Genomic DNA, 15461 nt, shown 5'->3' on the forward strand with positions numbered 1-15461 from the left:
CGTTATTTATGAAACCTTTGCCTAATAATTTAATTCTCTACAAAAAAATTATGACACGTTTGTAACATATACAGATTAAATGATTTTTATCAAAGTATGGAATGACTGTACTTCAAAGTGACTGCATCGAACGGTTGAATACGGCCGCATATTTTAGGCGTGTATTAGAATTTTTTGAATTACAGTAAACAAAAGCGTCTCACAATTTAAATATCGAACGCAACAAAAGCTTTAAAGGATTTCATAATTATAGTAAGAGCACAGAAGAGTCAATGTATGGTCACTCACTCTGCAGCGTGTCAGTGGCTCCGTTGGTGGCGGGTTTGATTGCCGGCTTGCGGTATCCGCCACGCTGGCTCTCCGTCGCCAGCTTGTCCGTGATGGCCTCCAGCTCCAGGAACACCTGCACCGTTATTGTATGTTGTGCAAATCGTTATGGTATATAAGAAACGTAAATTGACACACATTCAAATTTACACACACACGCTCACTAATAACTATCAGTACACGCACACATTTATATCAAAACGTCTTAATATTTTAATATGTAATTTTTTTATACAATTGTGATAAGGCAGCGTGTTCTATGTAAAATTGCAAGAAAAAGGGATTCGGTGGAACGATTTTGATTGATTTGTTAAATTCCTGCCATCAAATGGGTTGACTGTTTGGATGATATTAACACACAAAAATGTTAGTTCTTTGTCGGGTCCTACGACACCTACTGGTTGGGATGAGGCTGTATTATTCCACTCTGCCTGAAACGACACGGCATTCTTTTATCTATTCATAAATTCATATTATTTGTAAAATATACATTAATAAAAATAGCATTTTATTCAATACTAGATTTTGTAGATTATAAACAAGCATGGAGCTAATGCTTGTTGACTTCCAGGCAGGATATATTATAAAAATATATATTTGTATTTAAGTATCATCACTTTGTAATTTAAATGTTGAAAAAGAGTAACTACTGAGTTTTTTGCCGGTTCTTCTCGGTAGAATTTATATTCCGAACCGGTGGTAGCTTCACTTAATATAGTTTGTAAAATAACAATTCCAAGTTGCTTGTAAAAGCCTACTTGAATAAAGTATATTTTGATTTTGATATCAATTTTTAATAAATTAAATGTATAATTTGTCGTTGAACATTCAATACTTTTTAATGCTACGGCCACATTGTCCTGCATAGGTTCTTAATGCGTTGTCACAATAAAATTTCGTGTTTAAACGCGGGAAAAGATAACACGTAACGTTCACAACTTTACGTTACTTACTTATTACTTTATCGCGACAAAAGAATTTGGTGTACCACTTTAGCGAAATTCATGCGAGGAATAACCAAGTTCGCCAGATTGACGGCGATTGCTTGACTAGACGTATGAATCAAATCTTTGCCTGATCGCAACAATGTGGACGCAGCATAAGAAGCCTAAAGACTTACCTTCGAGCTCTCCGAATGGAACAGCTGCTCCGCTGAGAACAACGTCTGCAAGTTGTTGACATAGAACAGTACGCGTGAGTCGAATAGTGCTGGCAGTTCGTCATGGAGTTCGGAGTTTAGTACTTCGTATGTGCGTTTTGCTTCCTCTAATTGTTCCCGGCCTTTGGTTATCTGGAAAACAATGTTTAACCGGTGGATATTTTAACCGAATCATTTACCACTATTGGACTATTATGGGTGCAGTTGAAAACATATAAGTGTAGTTCTACATTATCTACAATGGGTTTTTACATGGGTGGATAAAATATAAATTGCTTCAGATCAATCAATTTTACTTTTTAAATAAAAAAAAAATATATATTTACCTTAACATCGTCCCTTCTCTTTGCAGCGTTGGCCTGCAAGTTCTGGAAACTATGCCTCTGGCTGTCATAGTCTACAAGCTTCCTTCCACGTTTTTCGATTTTTTTCTGAAAATGCAATGATAACACTTAAAGATTTAATTTAGTTTTTTTTATTATTATTACCCCTCGCTCGCTTACCAAAACAAGCATGGCCAGATTAACCATGTCTGTCTCCTAGGAAAATCACTTTTCGGAAATCATTAGCACCTTTTTAATTCCCTAAAATATGTATATTTTGTCCACCGCAAATTGTTTTACAATTACGACGTTTTTTATTATATTAAGAAGGTACGCCATAACCCTACTCAAACAAAAGATATATTTGGCTTTTAAAATGTATGTGTGGCTTTTAGAAAATTCTGGGCCTTTGGTACAAGCGAGACTCTTAGGCCTACACTGCCTAAAGAAAACAAATATAGTTGTTTGAAGGTAACGGATAATAACGGATGACTGCGTGGTGGAGGTCCAACCCTGGACTTCAAAGCTCTATTACCAGAGGCTTTAAGTAGTCAGAATACGACTAATATTGAACTCACCCTAACTTCAGGGAACTGGTTTGTGTATGTGTTGATAGGTATCAAAACTTGGTCGCCGAGCTTGTGCGAGAAGTCCTGCCAAAGCATTTCCATGTTTTGAGCTTGAACATACAGCAAGTCGTGGCCCGACCAACTGCTCTCGTACACCTCTGTTATCGCCTCCATTAGCGTCTTTGATGCTGTTTGTACCGCTATAAATGAGATCAAATTTTACATGAATGAATCAGATTAATTTTAATTGACTTGCAAGTCAGTAAATTGATTTAATTAAAAGAATTGTGGTTTAAATCTAGACAAACAAAAAATATTCAATGACAATGGGAGTTAACATAACCTTATTTTATTTTACCGAAAACATTCGAAAAAAACTGAAGCTGCACTGTACGTATCGCATTAAATTCTGCCACGTGTATCACGAACTCATATTTATACCTTCTACTTAAAAGTGGAGAAGGATTTTGCCAACAGTGGGACATTTCTTTAATGCCTGGTATACAGATGATGTGTGCAATTTTCTTCATGATTAGTCATTCCTTCTATCAAAGTTCCTTTTCCAAGTACTCTACAAAATGCCTATCCAGTAAAACAAAAAGGTTTCAAGTTTGAAGAAAGATACGTACCACGTATGCATCGTATGTAATTGTTGAACTCCTTTTGCAGCCTCGTTGCTTGCTGGTGCTGCCGGTTGAAGTTTTGTAGGTGATCTTCAAAGATGTCGTCTAACGTCCGGTCTACTTTGCCCAGATTTTGAAGCAGCTAATATAAAAAAAAATATATAAATATTACAAATTTTTAGATAACTTTAAAGGTAAAGAGAAATTTGCGGAAGAATATCAATGTAATAAATTTCAGTAACATGATTATTATCAAAGGTAAACGAGTATAATATATAATACTTTCAATATGTAAATGTAGTATTTAGCACAATTATGAATTAATTAAGCCCTCCTACGCAATATGCTAATGAATGAGTTTACTGCCTTACATTAAATAGGGTTGGTTCTACAGATTTATTGTTGTTTATGATATTTTGTTAGGAAACGACTCATCACTTCTATGAAAAGCAATATAAAGTTTATAGAAAACCTTAGACAAAAGAAACTAAAACCTAATAAATGAGAAGATTATTCATAAGATAGAGCTATCGGTCTTTCGCTTGGTAGCCCTAATAATTAAATAACAGACGGTACTAAGCATACTCTTGTAGAGTGACGAAAGGTGAGACACTTGCTGAAATCAGAGACAGGCGTCACACCTACATAGCTACATAGTATGTATTGTGACGCAATCACGAGGACGAATCCCTCTAATTAACATATACCACATTTACACAGCGCGCAAGATAATGCAAATGGCGAGGCGAACCACAACACGAACATGCAAACCGTAAGTACGACATTTGCTTCGCCATTTAGCTAGTCATTTGTCATGCTCCTGTTTATAGCATTCTTTATATTCGAATCTTAGACTCAAATAAGTGACTAGAACAATTTCAAAAATCCTGTTCTAATAGAGGATTCAAAAAAGGAAGCGTAAACTGGGTTTGTTACCATTTTTACAAAGAGTCTGAAATTCATCAAACCTAGAATTCATAATACTATTTCAAACCGTAGATGACAAGTTTCATTAAATATTGCAGTATATATTAGTCATTAGCATTAGCATCTCGAAATACAACGCGTATGCTGCTGGAAGTATACTTCGTCCATTGTTGCAAGTTGGAAATACAATGTGAATTTATAAACGGTTACATGTGTCACAAATGTTCGTCAAACATTTGTGGAGAAGCGAAACGAATCGCGAGCAAGTCTGTGTAAATATGGTATTAGATAATTTTTAGCCTTTGATAACGACAGAGTTGCCATTGAAAAATAAGTTAACTATTTTTGTTCTTCTAATCTTTAATATATAACATCATTTCAGATTTAATAAAGGACAAAAAAAGTTTAAGAAATTTCGTGTAATTATTTGATATTCTAAAACAGTTCTTATTCTTATTATTAATATAAAACTTTGCATAGTTTCAATAACAAGTCAATGATGTCACTATTACAATTTGAATTTTAATTATAATTATTATTCATAACAGGTTCATCATTCAGATTTGTTTTGTCACCTTAGCAGTAATACAAATAGCATATCATCAAAATATCCAGAAAGGGCAATGACATAGCATTAGGATATACATTAGTATTCGAACAGACTGTACCTATAAGACTGATACGACTGCAAGTATTAATGTATTCAAAGTAAAGTTAGCAAACAATGCAGAGATTGTCGCAAGGTCGACGCAAACGCATGATAGATCGCATTCTATGGAACCGAGGTCGTCAGCTAAACTGCTATGGAACACTAATTACATTTGACTGGGAAATGTGGAAATGAATTTGTAAATTAATTGAGCTGAACTTTTCGACATTTAGTAAAGTTTTGATGAGTGTAGATTATAAGTTACTTCAAAGTAAACGAAGAGCAAAGTCCATTTATTATTGCTAGCATCCTATTTTACTTCTGAAGTGATGCATTTGACCTTGAAAATTAAATTTCGTTGACTGTTGTAGGATTTCACTTGTATATTGTGAATTGTGTACCTATTACTTTTTTTAATTTTATAGTAGAATATGCAGCGCGTTTGGAAAAGGTTTTAGTATATAATATATTAAAAATATACGCAACATCACCGCTTCTGCGTTTCACCCCCTTTCAATTTAGACTATCAGACTAACATTATTAGATAATTTAGACTACGAGCGTGAATTTCATGTTGTTGTTATCAAATTATAATAATTTCATAGAAATTGACCACAATAAAATCAATATTCCTTTCCTAGCTCAACGAAGAAGTCAAGTAAGGCTCAATGTGGGGCATAAGCTGTTAATCCAATGCGATGTCATTATACTAACGCTATGTTGTGTTGTGTCATCGACCGCCTGTCATTCTTTTCAACCGTGAACTTTGCCAACACGTAACGTGTAACGTTATCATTTATTATAGGTCCTTGTTTTTTTAATATGGAATATATTTAAATGATCATTTATAAGTGCAGACGGGTTTACATTTTATATTGTCATTATTTAAGTCAAAATACCATATATTGTAATATAAATCTTCAAAGCCAAGTCTCTTGTCTTCAATACGTTTTGATGACATATGCAGGTTTCCACGCGGAGTTTTCCTTCGCCGCCGAGCATGAGGGCAAAGTCTGGGTATGAAGCACTAGATGATCATGAAGTACATTTTGGACGCCATGAATGGATCACCGTATTTATTTTATTAAGTCCCTCGAATGATGTAATTTTGTAACAATCATTTTCTGATAGTAATATTGTAATGATCAGTATTACGTCCGCCGTTAGCGTCACATCCGCAACAATTTCCTTTCGTTTTCGATTGTCTTTGACCGAGGCTTCACATCGCTATTGTTTCACCGCACGCGTCTTCAATAACAACGATATGTTTACGGTTGCATTCACTCTTATCAGTTATGTATCAAAGTTTATTATCATTTATACTGTTCTTTGTATTTATTCAGAACTGTAAAGAGTTTTTAAAATGATTAACTTATCGGTAATCTTGTATCGGTTGATTGACTTATCACGGGGTTAATGAATTTGATTAATGTTATACACTAATTGCTTTTAGTTTGTTTATGATTTGTTTGTACCAGAAACCACTGTTAATATCCCGCGGCTTAGACTTCCACTCCTTTTGAAGAGGTTTATAGCTTATTCACCATAGACTAATGTGGGTTTGATACGAATACGGCTAATTATCATCCAAGACAACCGAAAGTACGAAATTAATTTTGTGTGCTTGACTGGGTTTGAACGCGCAATCATCCTTTAATCAATGTCAAACAGATTCACGCCTTCTAACCACTGGGCCCTGACTCTATCAAAACATCTATTTATTCTTGTATACATATTATATGTATACAAATTATTGATATCTATATACCGTTCGTATAGCTTTCATCAAATTTAAACTTTGTATAGTTGTTGTTAACATTTATTAGGAGGTAGGATAGTATTATTAATTTACTTATCTTTACTAATATTATAAATGCGAGAGTAACTGTTACCTCTTTACGCTTAACCGATTAGATGAAATTAATTCACCCCTTCGGGCGGGTAAAATTTGGGATGACGATTGGAGTGCCATAGATACAGTTTTGTAAATTTCAGGCGGGTTATACCGCAGGTTCAGCTAGTTTGGTAATATGTAACATGCGAGACGCATCACATTACATAAGAAAATATAAAATTTAAAAAGTCATCGCAACTCAAGTTGAGCGTCACTAGTTCAAATATAAATAGCAGTTACAGAAATTACTACAAACGCAAAAAATATATAATTGCGTAATAAAAAGTAATTAGGTCAGTAAACATTGAGATTGATGATGCTGAGATTTACATACAAAAAAATATTTTAACAATATTTTAAGAGGATATTGCTAATTGTGTTAAATAATAAACGTCCTTAATAAACACTACATTTTTATCGATTACCGGGAAAGTTGCGAAAATATCGGATACGTAAATTACGTACTTGAAATATATTAAAGTAATTTTAAAGTTATGAAAAATAGCGAATATTTAGCAACCGTGAAAACAATTAATATTAAGTTGTGTGAAATAATGGTTAAACGATTTCGTGTTTTAATAGGCGTTGCGGTTAATACGCATTTAGTAGCACTTGACTAAATAAAAGCACACGAGTATTAGCACGTTTTGTAAATTTATCAAAAACAATATTACAACTAATAACGATGCACAACTTTGTTAAGAAAATTACGTTTCTGGGTAATTAAATATTTTCAGAAAATTTACTTATATGAAATGGAATATTTCGAAAATTCGAAGTATTGAAATAAAATATTTACTTACATTTAATGTACTTTTTTATTTTAAGCAATAAATATCAATAGAAAATGTGTATTCATATGTTATATCTGGAAACCTCCAAAGGTGTCTGCGTTTTCTATTACATTGATGAAAATTGTTACGTAATTTTCTCAGGAATTTAATTTCAATCGTCATCATGTCTCTTTTTGGAAAGTGAAAGCAAAAGAAGAAAATAAGATAAATCAAAAGTAGCTGTAGACGTGTAAACTAGTTGTAAGTTCTGAGTGTCTAAGGAGAAAGTGTAAGTTTGAGTTTGATAAACACAAACCGATTTGATCGTATGTATTGGATTCACCGTTCAATTCAGTACAACTTAACTATATCAATATTTCGTTAAGACCGTACAAGCCTATTGATATTTACATTACATTAACAGCCTGTAAATTTCCCACTGCTGGGCTAATGCCTCTTCTCCCTTTGAGGAGAAGGTTTGGAGCATATTCCACCACGTTGCTCCAATGCGGGTTGGTGGATACACATGTGGCAGAATTTCGTTGAAATTAGACACATGCAGGTTTCCTCACGATGTTTTCCTTCATCGCCGAGCACGAGATGAATTATAAATACAAATTAAGCACATGAACATTCAGTGGTGCTTGCCTGGATTAGAACCCGCAATCATCAGTTAAGATGTACGCGTTCTAACCACTCGGCTCAGCCTATTGATATATTGGAAATCGTTTCTGTTTCCCTATATCTGTATAATATATTAATAAAAAAAATAGGTCTTTCCAAATGTATACCACTGAACCTGGTCTATGAGTCTAACTTTCTAACCACGACTTGTTATTTTGCGTATGTCTTGACTCCACCTTGTTGTGTTGCTCTCGTCATGCCAATACGCAATCTCCTCTCAAGAACTTGTATACTCCATCGGACTCCAATGAAGATCGTGTTTCAGCTATGATCATCATCATGATCAACAAGATCTGAAGAGTCAGTTCGTAATCGACTCCGTAGAAACTTTGGAAAATTCAATAAGAATTATGATCATAGTTAAGTCGAATACATCACGAAAATTTAAGGTACACGACAATATAGTATAGTATGTATATAAAAAGCCTCCAAATAACATAAGTATTTCATCATAGATACAAATTAATCAAATGCACTTTACGTTTTTCACGCTCATTTTACCTTTTCAGTTCAGGTCAGTTTCGCTTGGTTAATTCTTTTTTAAATCAAGGTTAAAACTTAGATGGTCATAAATTCCATTGTAACATCCAGATCGAGGTTTTTAATTCGCGGTCGATAAATCTCGACAATATTCTAATTGACATTTACATGACAACGTACAAATACATCGCGTCTCACACAAAGGAGACCGTGTGAGTGAACTTAAATAAATTACTCTTTTACGTCTGAATGAAATAAATAATGGATTAAATTTAGGTCCAATTATTAATAGATTAATGCATAGATTTTTTAAGATTATTATCTATTGTTTGAAAGATACGTGCCTAGTCTTCGAAGGATAATTCGCTAAGTCTTAAAGACAATAAGGCAATACCTACTTTCAAGTTTCAGTGAATTATTTCCTGCAGTTTTCAATCATTTTAAATTACAGTTCACTCTGTGGAAGACAAAAGAAACGAAAGACCAACGCATCCACATCGGCGCACCTAACATTGACTACATGTGCGATCTAAAAATAGTTAGGTGATAACGCTGCTTGCTAGCGATAGTTTACTCGAATACTTAAACGGGAATCGCGTCGAATGTCTGTCTTATTTGTAAGCAAGCATTGTTATAATTATTCGCTCCTGCCATTGCATATCATCGCATGTAGTTTTCCCGTTTTGTCATTTTCTTATATTTCATCTTTTGCTTGGATAGTCGTCGGTAGGAAACCTTTAATTGCTTTTTAATTTTGCCCCATTTTTATCTACCAAACTCAAAATGTGACGAGGTAGTAGAATATGATCTTTAGAGGATTCGAGCCCAATCCACCAGTAAAACAATTACATTACAATTATTTTTTAATAAGAAAAATAAAACTTTCGCTCTTTTGACATCACAATTGGAATTTACGAATGCTCTTGTTAAATATATAAATGTCTTTGTTAATATAAATATTTAAACTTCTATTATTATTAAATCAATTGTAATAAATATGAGGAAACCAGCAATACCGTGGCGATGTCTATCTGTCGTTGTTTCATATGATGTAAGTTGAGTAAATTTGTTCAAGAATAATTTATTCTGTAACGTTTTATTACTTATTCGTTAAAACCATAACCATATTCTAGAAGGGAAATCTGATTTATTTCAAAAGACAGAACTCAAATTTAAAACGTATTCTTTAAGTGATCACACATATTTAAAACTTATATTACGCTTATTTACAAGATACTAGAGAAATCTATTTTTTTTTTAATTTCCGTTCATTGAGGTAATGATGCAGCGTTACACTGATAAAAAGACTAACATTGTAACGGTCTAAAGATCACGGTAATCAATGTTTACAAGCTGACGATTGATATAAGAACGTAATTGCACGAAGCCACAGTTACCATTCAGTCATTACGAAATTCATTTGAATATAACACGAATAACTACTTGGTTCGATATGATTTAATATTTAAAAATTACTTAAGTTTTCTAAGGCGTAATATTTGAAATTTCATTCGATGACTTATGAAGTATGGCGTACAGGCTAATATCAAATTCCTAACAAAATGGACGTAAGCCTCGCAATGAAAAATTAAAAATGCCTGAGTTAATGGTTCTCTAATTTTGTCTTATATTTTATTAATACATTATATAAATTTAGTATTTTAGTGTCAATCAGTCACCGATATAGATTTCTAACAGTAAATTGAACAAAGGTTCTTCATATTATACATTTCACGTTCCAATAAATATTCGTACGATTATTATTTATAATATTCAAATGAAACTATAGCAGAAAGGAATGTCGAACAAGGATTTTCGCAAAACAACCCGTTATTCACATTCGATTAATAGACTTTTATTGGTCCCATAATAGTCTCTTAATCGTCCATAATGTACACACCATTACTGCCCCATTAGACCGTACGTATACAGATCTCGTCAGATGAGATCAGACATTAAACAATCTCTATATAACGTATTGATGATTAGTTATGTGATGTACTATTGAATAAAATGAAATATCTAATTCAATCGTACTTTACATACAATTTTGTTTCTTAATATATTTTTAAATAAAATATTTCAGGAAAATATATTTTTGATTAAAATACTTTCTTAATTTGCGTTCAATTACATTATCATCTTTAGAAATTCATAGTTTGTAAGAATGTAATTTCATTGTCTTCAATTTGTGCTCGTGAATAAATACAGCGAACCAATTTAAAACCAGTCGTATTATATATAGTTATACAAATAAAACACGAGTTGAGAATAAATAGTGAACGTGACCAAGAGTCGGTTTAATTTCATAACAAAGGGTAAGATATTTCTAGATCGAAGGATCCGAGGCAGAGTCGACCGCAGATATTGCAAGAACCTAATATGATATAGTAATATAACACTCAGAAATAAACGCAATCACAATATTGTTAGCGGTGACTAATAACAACGTTTGACGCAAATAATCAATGGTAATTTAGTGACCATTGAATGTTTGACTTCTTGTGATTTTCAGACGATACAAACATACACCTATAATTAAGAAATGAAATATAGCAACAAATGATATTTTATTGTAACAGATTGATTAGTTTTTCTATTATCAAAGCAATGAAGACAGAAAGAGATAATCAATCCTTACGTGACCTTTAAGAAAGGAAGCACTAAACAACATTTATATTATAAGGTACTAGTAGTCAACCGTAGGCGAGCACTTAAAAAAGTACAAAAATGAAAATAAAAAAAAGGGAAAGTATTTACGAAACGAAATTAACTTAAGAGGAAAGTCGTGTATCTCTGTCTAGTTTCGAAATAATTGAACAAGTAACACAAACATTCACACATACATCTAGCACAGATGCTCGCTATTGTTAAGCTGACAATACATCCATCCATCAAGAGTCGAAGGTTCTCGCTTACATGCATTTTAAAGACTAACGCAAATGTTAACAATTACTGCGTTTGAAATTAGTTAAGTAAATAAAGTTATAATATTACTGTTAGTAGTGGTAGTGAGCCAGTGTAATAACAGCGGCGGCGCATTAACGGTGTCCTGAGTCAAGGAGTTCGTCAATGGGTATATTTTCTTAGAGACAATAGCTATGAGCGGCCTTACTATAAAGTTGATCATTTTTGCTTGGCCGCCTTTCTACTGCGAATCAACTTTGAATAGTTTTGCGCTAAAATAGTTAATATTTTCGGAAGGAAAATGAATTACTTGTCTAATTTGATATTAGGCTAGGGAAGGTGTTATTTCGCAAAACTTTGCTAAATAACTATATTTTTAAAACTTGTGATTTTGTTACAATACAATGCCAAAAAGTCTATTGTTTTTCTAACTATTTTCTTCTTCTTACGAAGTTTAAGCGATAATGAGGGTAACACGTACTTTTGATACCACAGCTCTAAACGAAGAACTAACGGTCTTTCCAATTATTCAACTATTCACCCAAGATATCCTCTTTCGGTCAACATATTGTTTTCCTTGCATTTATATCTACTGTTTACCTTATATATTAAAATACAAATAATTATTTGGGTTTATCACTTCTTCGATGTTAAATTTTGTCATTAAAATACTGATACCTAAAATGATTTATGTTTTTATAATTTACAATTTTGGTGTAAGTTACCTTTAGAATGAAGGATAACTTGAAGGCTTTCAATTGGATTTAGAAACAAAAAAAAAAAAAAAAAACATTAAAAATAACAATTGAACATTTTATTTTAAAAGTTATTGTTGAAACACGTATAGCGGATTACAAAATCTTATTTCATAACTCGTAACGTATATTCAGTAAATCTCGAGAGATTGACGTCAAACTGCTCGGATGTTGCATGATTATGCATTTGAGTAAAATATAACATACGTTTCAGGGTTTTTAAATATTTCGCAGTAAAGCAGATATGTCTTCATATACATATTAGATATGACGCATAAAAATTACGTTGTAATTAAAATGTACCTGATAAAAAAAGAACCCATATTTTTATAATAGCAACAGTCGATAGGTGATAAGTATTACTAAAAACACGGTATAACAAATATATATCTTCACTGTTTGATGACAAAGATGTTAGACAATATGTACATTAGTAAATCACAAATTGGTTGGCCTAGCTAAATTACGGGTAAGCCAATACTGTTCAATTATATCATTTTCTTTTTACTAATGTTATAATAATTTAAGATCCGCTTTAACTTTAACAATTTAAATCTGAGCAATATTTACGCCATATATGTCAGATTTAATTGATCGTTTTTTTGTATCGATAGAAAGTTTGTCGACAGGCGATATGTCATCGTCCTACCTCAAAAGAGTTGTTTTTAACTTACGCCATTTAATACTAAGGTCTACATACACGATAGACTAGTTTTATGGAACATCTAGATATTGATGATACAAATGCGACATCTGTGAAACGAAAATACATTAAGGGACGAAAATCTAAGAATACAACAATTAAATATTTTCACTTTTGATATTCCAATAACACACATTTAGTCGACTTTAATAAATGTGAAATAGAATATCTTACGGACGACCTTGTAGTACATTATGGAAGTGTTAATTAAGCGTAACTGGCGTAAACATAGATTACTGCAAACAGATACGCGTTATATAAACTCGCAAACATTACTGGGATAGCGGAAAATGTGCCTTAAAGGAAACAAGCTAGACATCCATAGCATCTATCATTGAAATATATAAACAATAAGATAAAGACGAAGAGAATATTAATGAACACATAAGTGATATAAAATTCAAAACAAAGTGTGTGATCCTTATTCTCAGCCTTATTTCCAAGCACATTAAAATAGCGTCTCGATTCAACTAAAGAATACGATTACGTATATTCAGGGTTATTGGTAATTCGACGTATTCCCGTTAGGAGGTGATAGGGGTGACTATTTGCGATAATTTTAACCCCCGTATGCATGATGCAAAAGTGAACCATTTTTGATTTATCACGTTTTTTAGATTTTTTCAAAATAAGTCCAAAATGCAACTTCAAAAATTTATTTAAAAAAAAGTATCAATTAAAATCTATTTTTTTCTTCTGATTTATAAAAACACTGATTAAACACTGGATATTTTTCAATATTTAAAAAATAATTATCGGTCCAAATTTAAAAATGCGAGACAGAAAACGTTAATTCAATATTTTATTTTTTTTCCTTCAAATAGGCATATTTGAGGGGAAAAAACAAAAAAATAATTATGAAACTTGTTCTGCAGATTATTTTAAAAACATAATCGTTTACTTAGCTTTCCGAAAATGTATAAAAACTAGGAATTTATTTCAAAGCAACCGAAATAAAATGATCAGAAAGGACGCTGGTGGATTCGTATTTGAACATGACCGAATTCGTACTAAAGGTCGCTCTTTAAAATTCCCACAAAATTGATTTAAAATAATATCCAATGCAAAAAAACTTACTTATTTACTTAACTTACTTAATATAAATTTAAAATAAAATTTAGATACATAAACAGTTCAGTAACTAAGTTACAATTAAGATATTTTGTATTGTCATTTTAATCCTGTGCACGTTATTTACGAAGAGGATGCTGAAAGAAGTGTTGCTTTCTGTATATGCATATGGGGGTTAAAATTATCGCAAATAATCCCCCCTATCACCTCCTAACGGGAATACGTCGAATTACCAATAACCCTGTATAATTATGTAAGACTAAGGTAAATTAATAAATAATATATAATTATTTAAGGTGGCATAATATGGGTAAAATTTATATCAGATCCAATATTACATGGTTTGGTTTAATTGCAACTGATTATTTCATTAGGATAAATAGTTTGATGCCATTCCATAAATAATCTATTTCTGACCTTTTTAGGCTGGAATAGTTTCGTTATATATAATACGACTTAAACAATTAATTTTCGCAAATTAAAAATAATTTATAGATTTTTTATAAATATTTTGGTTTAAAATAACCTTAGTATAATTTGCACATTTAGATCTATACTTAAATCAAATCATGCTAATCTTTAGTCCGTGACCCATTTTGATCTACGTTCAACGAGGACAAATATTTGTTCAATGGTGTGGAACTTTCTTATTTGTAGATAAAGATAGCATTCGTGGTAAAATTCCTTCAAATTTATTTTAGTGTATGAAATGTTTACATTTTTAGTAAGCTGCGTTACATTTACAAGCGTATAAAACTATTTGAATATATCTTTTTTTGGTAAATAGAGCTACAAAAGCTTAACAATTCTATCTTAAGGTTTAGCCCAAATAAAAAACCGCGTGATTTCTTTTTAGTACTTCTTTAGTTCTCAAACGAATTTAAATCTATTCCTGTTTTTTAATTCGTGTGAAAACAATCTATGGTTTAATACAAATTTTGACGATTGCAACTATTGCCAGATATAAATATCTGAAGGTCGATTCACGACCATGACGTTGACTATACATTAACGGTGTCGTATTCATTATTCGAATTAATGATTATTCTCTGATATTCAGTTTACTAATAACTATTTTAAACGCATCCGTAGCAATTTTTTAGACTAAATGCATTGAATCGCGAAACTATCCCACAGGATTAAGCTACACTCATGTTGTTATACAGTATTCGACGGAGGTGACTAACATGAGGTTAAGCTAATTAGTAGTGCGATAGTAGTTTTCAAATGTAGCCACTAACTTTCCAGTCGCAATGGTTTCGTTTGCGTGAACATCAAAAATATTATTAATTGAGAATTCACCCGAAATACCTGATTGATTCAGGATAAAACTGTTACATGCGAACATTAAGCATATTGGCAACCATCAACGGTCTATTCGAAGTTTTTACTTACGATATGTAAAGATTGAAATTACGAATAAACAAAACTTATTGAATGCCTATTTATAAATATAACATTCTTCTAAAAATAAATAATTTTGTACCATAGCTGTGTGTTGTGGTTTAGCCTTTATTGGACACATGCTGCCTTTGCTTTCAGTAAAATATCGATATCATTCCTCCAAGGTTCCAAAAAATCATGCTAACATATGAAAATCATCAACAACAAGTAAAT

General features: G+C 32.1%; 1 protein-coding gene across 2 annotated transcripts in view; it reads right to left on the reverse strand.

The window, feature by feature from the left end:
- The window catches only part of LOC113400733 (myc box-dependent-interacting protein 1), a 39109-nt gene that overhangs the window by 5363 nt on the left and 18285 nt on the right, over positions 1-15461 (reverse strand). For both annotated transcript variants that reach the window (XM_064215274.1, XM_064215273.1), the window contains exons 2-6: positions 3008-3143; positions 2388-2578; positions 1813-1917; positions 1448-1618; positions 289-403 (exon numbers count right to left, since the gene is read on the reverse strand). In XM_064215274.1, the coding sequence (XP_064071344.1) occupies positions 289-403; positions 1448-1618; positions 1813-1917; positions 2388-2578; positions 3008-3143 (718 nt within the window). The remainder of the gene's footprint in view (positions 1-288; positions 404-1447; positions 1619-1812; positions 1918-2387; positions 2579-3007; positions 3144-15461) is intronic.

This window comes from Vanessa tameamea, chromosome 7 (genome assembly GCF_037043105.1).
Source record: "Vanessa tameamea isolate UH-Manoa-2023 chromosome 7, ilVanTame1 primary haplotype, whole genome shotgun sequence".
Taxonomy (NCBI): Eukaryota; Metazoa; Arthropoda; class Insecta; order Lepidoptera; family Nymphalidae; genus Vanessa; species Vanessa tameamea.